At 44.9% G+C, this 15871-nt stretch overlaps 1 protein-coding gene and 2 non-coding genes across 5 annotated transcripts in view; 2 read left to right on the top strand and 1 right to left on the bottom strand.

Annotated features, from left to right (window-relative positions):
- The window catches only part of LOC144146163 (scoloptoxin SSD14-like), a 104126-nt gene extending 102257 nt beyond the window's left edge, over positions 1-1869 (top strand). For all 3 annotated transcript variants that reach the window (XM_077678128.1, XM_077678130.1, XM_077678129.1), the window contains exon 13: positions 465-1869. In XM_077678128.1, coding sequence (XP_077534254.1) covers positions 465-611 — 147 coding nt within the window. In that variant the 3' untranslated portion in view covers positions 612-1869. The remainder of the gene's footprint in view (positions 1-464) is intronic.
- Positions 1870-9447: 7578 nt separating this feature from the next.
- Trnah-gug (transfer RNA histidin (anticodon GUG)) lies at positions 9448-9519 on the bottom strand. Its single transcript has one exon. It is a non-coding gene; the product is annotated as a tRNA-His (tRNA).
- A 5309-nt stretch (positions 9520-14828) lies between these two features.
- Positions 14829-14900, top strand: Trnah-gug (transfer RNA histidin (anticodon GUG)). Its single transcript has one exon. It is a non-coding gene; the product is annotated as a tRNA-His (tRNA).
- Positions 14901-15871: the final 971 nt, after the last annotated feature.

The following is a 15871-nucleotide window of genomic DNA, read 5'->3' as shown; positions in this document are numbered from 1 at the left end:
ATGATGGGAAATAGAACCGGAATTATCGGCTTTGTTCTTTGTGTTTCTTTTTTAATGTTTCAAAACTGTTTAAATATTACCCCGTGTGCTCAGACACCCATAACAATTGCGTAAAAGCATACCAACTCACTTGGTATATTTATCAAGAAATAAATTTTGAGGAGTTGAAGTTGATGTTTATTTCAACTAACTTAGATTGGGTGGGGAGGCGGGGTAAAAGCCACAGTACTGGCGGCTTCCCGGTGCACCTGCCGGAAAGGATACAAACAGCAGGGCGGAGCAGCAAAAAAATACAGCAAATTAAATGGAGAGAAACAGGCCATAGGTATAACATAAGTAATATTTGTTTTTGTTTAAAGCAACTGCTTTTGTAGCTATAAATTCTATGATTTTATTCAAAGTACCCAGACCGCGCCCTTTATGTGTCCAGTCTGACCACACGTGTGCGGTTTTTTTTTATGCAGACCTATGTGGAAGCTTTGCAAGCTCTCGGCCACAAGGTAACCTACCCGTCCGGCCGGTTCTCCATTATGATGGGCGTACACGCGCGACACGGAAACCTCTACGCCAACTCGGACTTCAGAAAAGGCGGAACAGTGGACGGCGAGTGACGCGCAGTGCAGACGTGATCGCTCCTACCTCAACCTCATCGAGAGTGACCATGCACATCATCCATCCACACCCATTACTCGTCGTGGCGCCGCGTGACAACGATGCACCGGCCGCTTTCATGCTTGCTGGGGAACGATGGTTGTGGAAAACGTGAAACCTCCGAACGGACTGTTAATACGCGCTTAACCCCGAGGAGGTGTGATGTGGGCAATAACAGTGCAAGGTACTGCTATGTCGATAGAAGGGAGCACGCTGTAGCAGCCTTGAGTGTGGGCTGTGAAATAGACGAACAGCGTGTTTCACTGTCCGTAAGAATGGCTGCATTCCAAGTCCGATGTGGACGTGCGTAACCGTCTCATGCCTGCCTGCTTGGATCTCATGTTAGTCAATTGCTTTTCTTTGTTTCGTATGCACTCCATGTTAGCATACACCGACACCAGACATGTGTGGCGTTGTAGATAAGTACGAGGAGGTGACGGTGCATGGTTGGTGCTGTTGGTGCTGGGCGAGTAAAACTGATAAAAATGTCAGCAACAATGGTGAAAATACAGAAAATGGGAGGGACTTTAAGAAGCAAATGTGTACTACAACACGGCTATGACGGGCGGGTTTTACCAATACATTTACGTTTTTAGAGATGGTACGTATTTTTAGAAGATTACGCTCGCTGTACATATGCAACTGCAACTATTCGCATAATATTGCCTGAAACGTTTTATGTCTCCTTCGAACGCACAGTTAAAGCAACAAAACTGGCCACTTGATTGGCAGGGAAACAGGGTAAACCAACGCTTGAATGAAATTGGGCATAGAAAGCGGCAGGAGTAAGCATTTGAGCAAAATGACCGCACAATGCTGGACTGATATATACAAGCACAAAACACCCACGGAAAACACAAAACACAAAAAAACGTAAGTTTGCCAAAATTTTCCTACAGACAAAAATACCTACACACGTGCATAAACATTTATAGATATGCGTGCATTTATGGGTGCGTGTTTTACCTGCATGCCTACAAGATTGGCAAAGGTTACGTAGGTTTCCGCTCCGACGCATTGTTCTGTGAGAAGGGCTACACACCAGAAACTCTAGATTAACTTGAAGAAAATGTAACTGAAGGTAAGCCTTCGGAAAATATGAATGCAATGTATTTTACTTGTTGCAAACACTCGGTGAGAATTTTGTACCATTTGAATGTGCGAAATGTTTTTTCTAATTGAATAAATATTTTTGCCAAAAAACAGCTGTTTACAAGACGCGACCTGTAAAGGACTTTTCTTCGTCGTTATTGTTTCATCCGGGAAACTACAGGCGTGAATCATAAGCTTTCCATAACGCTTCTAGAAGCCATTACATCACTGAAATCGACTGATTTACAAGTAGCGATTTCGAATGTGTTTCGAATCAGTACCATATCTGCAAATATTTAAATGTGGGGCTAGTTATGTCACCAATGCAGGGGAACAACATCCCGTACTACGTGTGTAATCGATGACTCATATTTACTTTTGGGCACTGCGGCATGTTCTGTTTCTCGTTCACATTGATCGCTATTCGCAATAATCAGTCTAATGCGACGCAGGCATCAGCGGTTCTGGGGTAATTATGTTGCATTCCATTGTTGCGCAATGAATGTATATACCGCCGAGGACCAGTTGTCGAAAGCAGAAATTTTGGACGAACGTGTTTAAAAAGCAATAAATTTACCGAATATCATGAGCAATACATTTCCAATTAACTAATTGTTCATTAACTCATGCATTTACAATTTAGCAATACAGTATGCGGCTGCAAAAGCTGTTTTCTTTCAGCAACTAACCTTAGACGCAGGTGAAAAGCGGAAACACCCGTGTGTTCAGATTTGGGCGCACGCTAAATATCGCCAGGCGTGCCAGTCAATGGATGAATGAATGAAGGAATCAGTAATTCAATCAATCAATATTTATTATAGTGCCCAGGAAAAGCTGAAGCCTTCGTGCTGGCGCACTGAGAGGGAAAGATGCCGCGCTGAAATACATCAAAGGTGTTCAAAGAAACCGTCAGTGAGCAAAAAAAACTACAAAAACGATAAAGAAGATTAAAAATAAAATAGCGTAATCCAACCAACATTACACAATCAAATTGTGCTGGCGCACAGGGAGAGCAAAAGGAAGCAATGAAATACGTCAACAGCTGGAAAATAAACAGTCAGTGAGCAAAAAAAAACTGATTATAAAAAACTACAAAAACTGCAAAAAGATTACAAATAAGATAGTGTAATCCAACCAACATTACACATTAACAAAAGCTGTAATGTCTGGTCCATTGCAAAGAGTCATCTTACAGTAAGCGCAACGTTAAGGAAAGGTAAGTGAGATGAAGTCTTTACAAGTTCGTGGTAAAGGAAATCTTCAATTTCAAATGCACGCATGAAATAAATACAGCAAAATATAATGATAAAAAAGCAGAAAAATACAAATTCTACAACAATTAGAGTCGCAGAATTAACATAACGTACAAATAACCAAGAACAAGCTCTGCGAAATCAATGCACACGTGAGGACAAGTGAAGAAAAAGAGCGCTGCCAAAGTGAACCTAGTCTGTCACAGCTAACCACCAGGCCAAAAACTTCCGAAAGGGACGCCGAAAAATATCGAAGTTCGTGAAAGGGAAAATTCTGGAGATGCTGCAGTCTTTGGAGAGAAGAACGTGTGCTGAGAGCTCCAGCTGTTTTAAAAGGGTGGGCGAGCCTTGTAGCATTTTTGTGGAACACAAAAACTGCTTGATTCAAGCAGTTCCGTGCCTAAAATAATACCATGAAGCAGTTTGTACAAGAAAACAGGTCTGAGCGGGTCCGCCGGGAACTTAAAGAAACAGTTTAGGGAGAGGCTCCGAAGGAAAACGATGCATAATTATTGATGAATATTTAGGGATAAATCATAATCATAATATAATGAAAAAATCCAATAATAATAATAGTAATAGTGGTAATAAAATATAATGAGCTTATTCAGCGTCAAAGATGCATTATGCAAGAGTCCTGCAAAAAAAGCTTGCGCGATACCAGCTTCATAAGGGCGCAGGCAACCCGAAAATATGGCAGGAGCCATCACACTTACATAGAAATATTCGGTATCACGCGTGCGAAATAAGCAGATCTACGAAAAGAAGAATCGTCACTGTAGGTGTGCGATAAAACGAAACGTGTAATGCTTGGAATTAATCCGGAGTCGTTCTCTACGGCGCGCCTCACAGCCCAGGCGTAGCTCGGGCGCGCTAAACCCCCACAATTTGAATTTCAGCAACTATCCTAAGTACATTTTACGAGTAGGCTTAAAAATGCACTGACACGAAATTTAAAATTGATTTGATTGATTGTGGGGGTTTAACGCGCCGACGCAACGCAGGCGATGAGGCGCGCCGTAGTGGAAGGCTCCGGATTAATTTTGACCACCTGGGGCTCTTTATCGTGCGCCGAAATCTCGTACACACGGGCGTTTTTGCTTTTCGCCTCCATCAGAAAAGCGGCCGCCGCGGCCGGGAATCGAACCCGCGACTTCGTGCTCAGTAGCGCAACGCCTTAGCCACTGAGCCACCGCGGCGGGTACGAAATTTAAAAGCTGTGATAACTATGTCAAAGGACTCCTTTGTATATGGGGATATCTCACAGCAGGTTTCAACACTGACCATTCAGTATAACATATTTTAACTCTATTTTATTCTCTGCGCACACAAGAAAGCTCAGAACGAATACCCTCTCGACAGCGGCATCAGCATGACGCCATATACTGCCCAAGTCTGGTCTCCCGTGATGTGGCCAACACGCTAACTGCGGTGGAGGCGGGCTGTCGTGTGCACCACGTCACAGTTTGGGGACTGACGTCATGCTGCTCCCGAGCGCGAAGAGTTTGGAGACTAGTGTCTGTCTGGGCGCGCCCGCACGCGCGGCCAGACCGGCAGTGGTGCGACAGGAACGGTGACGTCACGAGCGCCGTCCTGTCATGGGGCCCACCTGCGTGTTAGTTTTGTGGAAACCGAAAGTGACACGAATAAACGAGTGCGTAAATAATTACTTACGCTGCAGTCGACGGCCTAATGTGTCATTCTATAATTAGTGTGTTGGTAGAGATTCATAGCAGCGAAAAAAACGGAACACGAGAATTTACTGTCAGTACACCGTTGATATAAGGCGCGGAACAAGTCTATTTTAAAATGCCGGAGTAACCGCGTGGATTTAACCATGCGAGTAACACGGATAATTTTATATCCGCCTACTCCTCCTCAATCTGTCAGTCCAAAGACAAGCACTTTGCCCGCGTTGGGCCGGATTCCGTAGGACGGTGGCTGGAAGGAAATCCCACACCAACATAAAGGAATGAATGCTAGAAACATATCGCTCTCACTCTACCAATGCCTGGCTAATAATTGAAGAAAATCACACGTCTCTTTTTAACCAGACGTGTCAGTATCTCGATAATATATATATTTTGGACATCAGGGAATTCATGCTTAAGAACTCTTAGCACCTCAGCTTGAAATGTAGCCACGGCCGCTGTCGTGTGGTCGAGACAGTCCAAAATGACGGCAAACCATTTCTCACACATGTCTCCGGTCTCTTCTGAACGATGTGATGGCCCGAAGGGGTGTATCGTGGCTTTCATATTTACCCAGTGGCACGATTGTGGAGCATATTGCACAAAGGGGCTGTAATTCTCTGCGAAGTCTAAAAGAAGAATTATATCCTCATCTTTTGATCTGCTCTTAGCTCACGCAAAGTACTTTGCTTGCTGCTTTTTTATGAATAGGTGCACATTGAGGTCTTCTACAGCGTCTAAAACCTATCACGAAAATTAGGCAGAACTTCTCACAGAACTTCTCGACATTGCCCACAGCTAGTGCGCTCTCCAAAATCTTTGCGGGGACTCCCCGCACGGCGGCTGCACATGAAGTCTTGATCGTCGATGTTGCATACAATTACTGACAATATTTCTTCTCTATTTTCCCTGAAACCTGCGGCATGAAGCATGAAAGTGAAGTTTTGGTGCACCATGCACACGCAAACTGCGTGGGTGCCACTTTCGCCGGACAAAGCGCAGTGTGGCGGGCGCAGAGTTTCGAACAAAGAGAATCCACACTTTAGAGGCCACGTTTAAACTGAAGCTCCAGTGTTCTCAATGATGGCGTCTGTAACGCGCAAACGCCCTACAGGAAAGCCAACCTTTTCTGACGATGATGGTGAATGATCGCAGGTGAAGTGAAAGAAAAAAAAAAACAAACTCTCCAGTGGCCGGAATGGAACCCCGGTCCCTCGCATTATGACGCCGGCATCTATCCGATTGCTCCATGGTCAAAACTCAGTCAAAACCAGATGACAACCAAAAAATCCGTCACGAGAAAGCTTCGCGTTCAACCATCGTCGTCGTTAGGCGGAGGGGTGCATGATTTTGTTCCCACTCCTCGCACAGTTTCTCATATTATCAAGAGAAATCGCTTTTGGAGACCGCGTATTATGTCTTTTCTTCCGGGCAGAAAGTACGCAACGGAATTGCCCTCATTAAATCTTCTTAGAATACTTCGCTTCGGTGATGGGGCGTCCTGCTTTTCTTGGAGGTGCGCCAAGAACCCCGTCCTTGTTGTAATCCGCATAACTTCGCGCGCCTGTCAGGCCAAACCGTGAAGCATAGTCATAGCTCGTTTGCAAAAAGAGTGTGGCCCAAACAAATTATTCTTACGCGGGTAATACGAAGACCTGAGGGAAAGAAGAACTACAAAAACAAAAAATCAACACCCTTCGTCTGCGGCGCCGAGGAAGGCCTTAAGATGCACGTGGAATCGCTTTTACCAAGGCGGAAGCACGTTCTAAATCAACGAAACCGGTATATCGACCTGCGCTGCCGCTGCACCTCTCCGCTGCAGCGCAGGAACCCTCGCTGCAGCGAAGCGGACTTACGGCTCGCCGTCCGAGGCTGTGGTGGGCAGGCGCTCATATTTTCTCGTTGAAACGAAAAAAGTACTCTATTTAAACTTTCGGAAATAGATGCTCTTTGTGCATCATTCCAAACGAGCCTAAGCTTATGTTTTTATATGAACCACCACACAGCTCGATAATCGCCTGAACATGAGCAATTTAACAAATTCATCGAAGTTCATGTCTTTAACCACGCTGAAACTACCCTTTTCCCGGCTTCCATATTTTCTGCCGCACTTACTGTCAGCAGTGTAAGCAAAGTATGCAGCTGAATTGTCTCTAGAAAGGATTTAACAGCTGTTAAATTTTGTAAAAATGGCTCAGAAGCGCCGCTTCCCTTCCCCGCAAAGGCAATTTTCAAACAGAATAGGTATTGTAAAAGCAAGAAGCGTTTCACGGTGCTCGGCGTATTATTTTATTCTTGCGAATTTTTTTCCGCCATTGAGGTTTTTGTCACGGCCGTGATTTTCAAATTGTGTGGGACACAGAAATTTTTTTTTCACCAAAAATCTGCTAGGAGAACGAATATTGTAGGGAAGTGATCCACCATGAATTTGCATAGTGTAATCGGAGATGGTGGAGCGAACTCTCTGGGACGTTTGGCGTGGAATGACCGCACACAGGCATTAACGGATCATGTTGTGGTGATGGAGTGCTACGTGCGTACCAGGCGGCCTTGCTAGTATGAGGACACGACACATATCTAGCGTATCCTCATTTCTATCCAGGATGCCATTATCTGCTGGACAAGGCAGCCCTCCAAACTTGGGCATGATATTGAACACCTGAAAATGAAAAAGAAAGTATCAACTCTAATGGCAATTAGGAAAAAGAGTTTACTGAGACCAAGTAAAAATGTGTTAATGTAATGAAAAAAGATTATTTAGGTCGAAAAAATAGCGGGAAGAGGCTGAATGTGGGCTTGTATGCTAACAATTATGGATCAGGAAACTACTAAGACGAGCTTGGTACGTGAGGTTCCAACAGCGAATAAATACGAGGCGGAAAAGGCAGTAAACTGGATGAAGATGAGGTGAATGTGCAGGGACTAGAAGGCATAAAAAAGAAAGAGACAGAAAGAGAGGAAGACATATTTAAGAAGGAATCAAAAGGGGTGAAAACTATGGGTACAGCCCTTCGTCCAGGACTCCTGCCTGCTTCGCTCCTCTCCAACCCCCAGGGGTCAGGTCCCTCGGGTCCCGAGGTCGCAGCAAGGCAGAGGTGCTTCCTATAACACAAACTAATTGGCGGTGTTGATGCTGATATACTTTATGTGGTGGCAACCCGAGGTAGCGTGGTAAATGGTGGAGGACCATCCAAATTTATTAAAGTACTTACTGTGCTGTTATGACTTCGTTTTGGCTATCCGTGTCTTGCCAAGGAAAGTGTTAGTTTGTACTTTTCTCAGTGTTTCAGCTTCTACAGTCGGGATGATTGTTCACGGGGTAAGGCACTTGACTCGGAACTCTGGGTGATTCTTTAGCAGTTTTGCAGATGGGTTGAAGGTGTCGAGCCGGACACCTAAATGCGACGGGTAAAGGGATGTGAGAGTGCTCTGCTGCGCAGATGGTGAGATTGCGCCTCGCTAGGCCCCCTTTCTTGCCACTCTGCAGTGCATCGTGTCCTAAGGTTCAGGGGACTCGGTGGGTGGGGCCGGTGTGCGTGGGCTCGATATGTTTAGGCCCCTTGTGGACGCACCGGTTTATGAAATCTTAAACGGTTTTTTTAAATGAGCTTAAATAAAGAGACAGCGGGGCTGCCGCGCCTGGTATGGAATGTAGAGAATTGACTGCAGGTTCTCAGCCTGACTGACAGAACGGCTATTCGGAGATGGGAATAATAAGCGAAGAGAGAAATCTCGATGGAGCGATGAGATGAAAAATTGCATCGAGAAGATGTGATTCTAAAAGCAGAGAACAGAAGCGGTTGGAAGTGTATAAGAGAGTTGCTTATGCTGTAGAGAACTTAAGCAAGCAGATGATGACGACGCCTTCGTAACGGCGGAGCGAAGTGCCCATGCCTGAACAAAAGTGTAAGAGCAGGAAAACACTGCTCAGTGACGCATACACGTGATCGCCGTTTGGCATGTAAGTTAATCGACAAAAAATGATGGGCCACAGAAAGGCCCATTCGTTCACTGGACGAGCCCCCTACGTCTTGAAACAATGGCCTATTTACCGGTAGGTCGCAAGTATACGCTGTCTACACGCCTACCGCAAACGATAAGGATGATAAGCGCCGATCTTTATCCAAACTAAAATAACGAAATACTGCGGCAGTGCGTACAAGCAACTAACAGACACTGAAAGCGTACCGGCCCCTCAGTTTATGCAGTTACTGGCTGAATAGACCTGCAGTAGCCCTACTTAGAATACTTGAAGATTCATCTGCTACTTGATCGGTACGACGTTACCTCGACTCTTAGGAGCACACAATGATATAAAGCAAATACTTGCGGCTGCCGTTAGAAATACGTGCCTCTATGCATCTGGCTGTCTATCGTTCCGAAGCACGGACACGATAGGCTTAATAGCTATACCTACAAAAGCCATATAACGCCATATAATGCCATTTGGGCCAGGGGCCATATGGAGTAATTATTGAAAATCATGTGGGGTATTTATTAAAGGGCCTTGTATTTAGTAAAATATCTAGTGATAATATTAGCTCCAGTTTGGCTCCATGAAAATCACACATAGGTCTGCATGTGGGTACGTGAGGCCCTGAAAGGAATGCTTACGCGCTGTCGGACAGTAGCGGCTCGGGAGTTTCTAAGTTTTTAATAGCGTGGGCTAAACAGCTTCCGTTGTGTTACGTCTCCAGCCTTGCTGTGCGTGGCGTAGTTCAGGTGCTTGAGGAAGCAGTATAGATAAAAAAAAAAAAACGTGCCGTGACCAGGACTCGAACCTGGGTTATTGCGGCCACAACGCAAGGTACTAACCACTATACGATCACGGCTGTCCTGTGGGACGGTCAATAGCGCGAAGGAAGTTTTTATAAGGCATGACGTGGAAAGGGTTTCCAGAGAAACTGGGTCGCGGAGCAAGTGCGGACGTAACAATTACCGGGTGCAGACACGATCTGGGCAGAACACGCCCTGCGATCGAACCAGTCTGTTCGCGGAGAAGGCGGGCAGTAGACGATGCCCTTATAAGTCATTCCTTTGTTCTTGGTGTTTTGTTATATTATATCGATTGCATGGGCTCTTGTGATCGTCATCGTCCCATCACCGAGAAAACACAGAGCAACAAAAAATATTGTGTATCTTCACCCTCTCCTTCTGCTTCATGCGCCCTTTCTCTACTCTTCAAAAATGTCAGAATTTTGTAGTTTTACCTGGCACGCCAGGTGGAGGCCTCCGTATTGATTTTGACCTCCAGTGGATCTTTAACGTGCGCCGAAATATCGAAACACAGGTGATTTTGTCCTTCGCATACACGAGAAATGCAGCCACTGCTGCAAACATCAAACCGGTGTCCGTGGATTACGCAGCCCAGCCTTAGCCACTGGACCACCGCAGTGGGTATACCTCCTCTTCTTCTCCTTCAGAAGCATGCCCACATAAGAGGATTGGCCAGTAGGGTTCAGCTCCCTTACGTCTTTGAGCAGGGCAATGGTAACCTAGTTCTGTGACTTTCGCGAAATAGTAGAAACAATTCAACGGGTCGCCCAGGGGTTCAGACAGCCGCCGTACATGCCCAAGTCCCTCCTGGGTGTTTTCACGAGAGGTTGGGCAGGCGTGTCCGGTCAGTATGTTTAATTTTCGTAAATATTTTATACACCACCCCTTGTGAAGGGGGGCAAACATATCTCAAACAAATTCCCAAGACCGGCTCGTCTCACAGCCGCGCTGAACAAGTCCCATGAAATTCGAAACTTTTACCGCCGGGTACGCGTCATTTACCTCCTCCTCACCCATCCCAAAACACACAAGTTCTCCGAATCTGGCGCCGACTTCCAACACAGACTTACTATAAAATGAGAATTTCACATTACACAATACCAACTGTTTTCCCCTGCAACTGCACAACGTGCAATACACCAAACACCACCTATCACCTCTTGCGGGAATGCGTCAAACATCCCAACCCACTCCCATCTCCCACATTGGGGCAGTGGGAGCATAGGCTGACCAGCTTTGAGCTCGAGGAAAAGGAGTACCTTATCTCCCGGGCGCAGGCTGTGGGGAGGGGGGCGCGAAGGGGGGCTCAACTAAGGGCCGCATTTCTGAGTCCTTCTTCCACTCCAATTGCTCCCTCCACATGGGTGAAGGGAGGATTCCCCAATGCCTATGCATGGGGAAATCGATTTCAAGGACTTCCTAGACTGGAGGCTCAGTGGAGGAAGGACTCAGAATACCAGGATAAGGACACTACCCACTATCCTTTCCCTCCACCCTTTTCCTTGTAAAAAAAATAAATGTTATTCCTCCTCCGACCACCGTGATCCCAAAACGGTCGCAGCTATCGCCGCAGGTGGTTTTGCGTGGAGACTTTGCATACGCTCTAATGAGGGGAAGTGCTTATATTTGATTTTGAGTTGAAACTGTTTCTAATATAAAAATACGCGAACTTCACACACATTCAAAAATTTCCGAAATGGCGAGCCCTGTTCCTCTGCGTCTAGACAAGCTTGGGAGTTGTAGTTTCTTTAGTGTTAATCCTGAGTATTTGTTCATTCTTCATTCCAATTTTATTTCATGGGGGGAAATTTGTTTACTATGAAAAGTGCTATGCATTATGGGTAAGTCGGATATTTTGCACTAATTTTAAAACCAATATAAAGAAAGGCCATCTAAGGCATTTCAAACTTCGCGAGACAGAAACCTCAGTTTTCTTTCGTCACATGCTTCAGTGCACATTACTCTATTTTTGCAGTTTTGTAGCTACAAAACACGCAATATGATCTTGTAGCTCCATAGTGGGGCATCTCTACTCCCTATTTGCACAAGCAATAATTAACGCGTAACGCAGCCTATGGATGAAGCAAACTCAAGGAGGAAAGCGTATATCCCGGCGTGGATAGCAGAGAAAAAACAGCCCAAAATTAAAAAGAAAATGGTTGAAACGTGCACGATCCTACGTACAAAGGGAACGTCCAAATGCAGCCTTTGCTGGCAAGCTAACCGAGGAAAACCGAGAATGGAGCTCTCAAGCGAAGATCCGTTAAAGTATTATTCCTAAACATTTGTAGAGTTTTCTCCTAGTTCTCTGAATTACGACCTTACAAATAACTTGTCAGGGGCATACTTTTTTTTGAAAACACGCTACACCTTTACTGCACGTATCATGAAGGGTGGGAAGGCAACGCGTACAAGAGCTTTAAACCAAAGATGCTTCGGTGTCGGGTTCCGTTTTCAGACTGAGTTAACTGGCAGCGTCTAGAGCCGAGGGAAAAGAAGCACATAAGAAAGCAACGGGGAGGGTTGCTGCAGGCATCCAATCACAACTGAAGCGTCCATTCGGAACGGGCGGCGAAGGAGCGCCGTGTTCAGATTTCGTAGTCTTCGAGGAAGCACCCCAAGCACAACACAACACAATGACACCGGAGGTCACCACCAATAACCAGTGGTGCGGCGGCGCTTTTGGGGGCAACAGACGCCTTTCGAACAAGGCCCCACTTAACCCTGGGCCATACGAGCTTGGGACCGCCCCAGGCTCCATTGATGGCGCTCACGGTGATCGCCTTAGGTGCCGACTGACTAACCCGAGCAGCCTCGTAAAGTGCAGTAAAGGAAGGCAGGCTGAGCCGGCTTCCGTCTACGTATGGCATCGACGATTCCCTCTTCTTGCCTTTCGTATTGGCTGCAGTTGCTTACAATAAGGTACAATGCCACTAAACCAGGCGAACAGGTATAAGGTTTATCTCTAAGGTCCTCAGCATTGAACTACAGAACTACGAACCACAAACCTCCACTGATCTGGCCATTTCCGTCCATCGGGGCATCAAGCTGTTACTCTAATTCATCTTGCGTACTACGCAAGTGTTCGCAATTTTTATTTGAACGGAAAAGCGTATGTAAAAGGGCCCGCAGGTGCAAGTGAAAGACAAGTGCTGAAGAAGTTGCTCCCCTTATACCGAGGTAATAAAATACGAAAAGTTAGAAGAACTTAATTAATTTGGACCAGTTCTCCGGACTTCTGGCTTCAACCGACGAGAAAGTTTTATTAAGGACAAGAATTAGGCTTATCTAATGCCCATTTGACAAGCGTGTTGAAAGAATGAACTACATTTAATTTCTGCCATTGAAAATAATGGTACGAAACCATGGTGACAATGGGGGAAATTTGATTGTAGCGCCTTTTCACCGTGTTCTTTTCGCAACCTATCGCCTGTTTGGGCCATCATCATCATTATCGTCATAATAATCATAATCATCATCAGTGGCAGCACGAGCTCATTTCTTTCCTCCATTGAAACGGAGAGACGAGTTAAGCCTCGGTTAATCCCCCTGAAAAAGTGCCTTTAGTCTTGTTCGTGGCCCCACCACTACCATTAACGGCGAGTGATGGCTAATCAACGGAAGCGCTTATTTCTGACTGGTACAAGGGGGTAAGGCTCAAATACTGTTCTTCACTTCCGGAACGACGATTACGATGGTCATGTTGATACCTTCACCGATGCTTAGAAGGGAGCTGTGTAGTGATAGTGGTAACGGCGCTATTAAAAGAGGAAGAATACGCTCACAACCGACATTTGGCTTGTTGGGATGGGATATTTACTGTTATAGGGGTAACAGCGATGGCTTAAACTACTGAACTGAAATTGTGTTGCATTGAAATACTGAGGTACGTTGATGCCACACAGTGCATATGTCCTCATGAAGCTGAGAATCTTCATGCGCATGACATGTGGCATCAGTATGGGTCTTTTACAGCTACCCGATATGAAGATAAAATAGGAGTACAACGTGGGGTTATAGTTGATGCGGCATCCTCTTTCAACAAATGTGATATTGTTATGGCGGTCACTACGCAAAAGAAACGTTTTATGTGCAAGTAGCGCTCATTTATTATCACAATACAGGCGATTTCAATTTTCTGTGACACAAGGGCTGTGGCCAGATTGGCTCGCTGTGAAAACGCGAGTGTTAATGCGCTAATTATATGTGAGAATCATGAGATACCTCGAGCTGGATTATTATATCATGCTCCTGATAAAGACTATGACTCGTTGAAAAACTTTATCATTGAAGTGGAATTTGCATATATATGTGTTTTGTTGGAATAAAAATTACGAACGCCAGAACAAGTTGAATCGCAACGCCGGGTTTGTGTCAGAGGTGACGTCAACGGCAAGCTCATACATTTATGATGAGTAGCTTTTCTGTCCTTCAGCAAGGATGAAGTAGGGGGAAACAAACTCCTTAAATTTTCAGCGGAGTTCGGCGGTCTCCAGTTTATGTGGCTTCTCTGGAGCTGTGGTGTTAATTAAGCACTTTATTATCCTTCTCCATTGGTTTTCCCAAGACGAGGGCTGTATTTAAATGTTCTCGCATTATGTACGTGCTTAGCAATTTCTATCCCACTAGTCAACCTTTTTGGGCGATTTGCCCCAGCTATAGGCGCCAAACGGTCTGTGCACTGTTCTGTGAATTTGTGTGCGGTATCGGCAGCAAAGACTGTATCTCTCTCTCTCTCTCTCATGCAGTGGGAGGAAGCTTTTAGCTGCATATCACTTTCGCGGGTAGTTTATTAGTGCGTTAACTGATTGGGAGAAAGACGCGAGGGCCTCTTTCCTGTGTTTGTTCTTTTTCACGAGTTGTTTCAGGCTCCTAAACGTAACTCCCGCGGTAAAGCAATTGGTTAGGGAAACTATAAAACGTCCAACATATCCAACCAAGCCATGGCCAACATTCCCAATTATACATGCGTCCTAAAAGGACAACTGGAAGACGAGAGAAATAAAGATTGAGTAGAGGATTTGGTTGGTTGGTAAAAGCTCTGCTGAAGAAGTAGATTGAAAATTCTTTTGTTGCCGTGTCGGTGGCAATGAAGACAACGAGCACTCGAGCCCATTAGTCACTTTTATGAAGGTCACTAAAAGCGTAGCACCAAGCAAGTCAAAGCTAAAAAAAATCTATCGGCTACTCTGTGGATTCTCCGTGGGAAGACAAGACCAAGCGAAGGGCGTGTTCTGCAGCAATCGTGATCGGAGCCGTTAATTGTTGCGCTACAACTCACCCCATGACTTAGTTTTTGTCAAAACCAGTCCTGCGTCAAACGTCATTTTTACTTTCTTCTTTACTGAAGCCGTCCTGGCTGACAGCCGTGATCGTATAGTGGTTAGTACCTTGCGTTGTGGTCGCAATAACCCAGGTTCGAATCCTGGTCACGGCATCTTTTTTGTCTTTCAAAATCTAGTCGCATTGGCGCAGCAGCAGCGAAGAGCCCAAGCGGATACAATAATTTGTTGAAATACAGACATGATGCCGCAATACATTTCACTAAAAAAGAACGAAAGTGCGATTTGTTGTTTAATAATAAATAAAGGATTTGTCTTTTGCAACAGTTTGATATTCCTGTGTTGCACCCCTTTCTATCTGGTGAGCATTCCATTTCGAGTACTACGCATCTGCAATCGTGAAACGCCCTGTATTTGCAAAAAATTCACAATTGGTGAAGGAGAAAACATTCATTCGTTATATGAAGGTGAATACTGATTTTAGGCTCTTGAAATAAAGAAACAAAATAGAAAAAATACAGTAAGAAATATTACGTATGAAATAACGAAACAAAAAGTCTCTCTTATACAACGCTCTCACACGACGGAGGCAAAAATAGATATCACAACATATCACAACACCCCCCCCCCCCTTTAAAAAACAGGAATATCACTGAAACACGAAAAAAAAAATTGTGAAAAAACGCCAACCGTTTATGGCCATGAATCTTCAGAAAAATGCTTAATTTGTGAAGTTAAGAAATGATTGCGCGATATTTGTGTAAATAAACTTTATAAATGGAAGAAAATAAGAAACTGAAGCTAAGAACAAAGTCTTTGAATGAACTAAATAAATTTAACAATCTGTATCATATGCCACATGCTCATAGGACGAATCCGAGCTAAATTGAAGGAACAAACCGAAGCACTAAAACAAAACCGCGAAAAAGAGCCGACCGCACAACGCCTTGTATATGCGCCAAAAATACGCAGTGGGCGAAGTTGACACCTGCAATCGCTATGACAAAGTAAATGTAGGTCGGAGCAAAAAAACAAAACCTCACAATGTCAAAGGAAAAAAAACATAAAATAAAGACAAGAGGTACGCGATTGTAGGCTTGTACCTCCGTATTGACGATTCTCTGAG

Source organism: Haemaphysalis longicornis, unplaced genomic scaffold, assembly GCF_048455015.1.
Source record: "Haemaphysalis longicornis isolate Haplotype H1 unplaced genomic scaffold, Haemaphysalis longicornis Haplotype H1 scaffold_7, whole genome shotgun sequence".
Classification (NCBI taxonomy): domain Eukaryota; kingdom Metazoa; phylum Arthropoda; class Arachnida; order Ixodida; family Ixodidae; genus Haemaphysalis; species Haemaphysalis longicornis.
The sequence above is the reverse complement of the archived record's forward strand: the minus strand, read 5'-3'. Positions and strand labels throughout refer to the sequence as shown.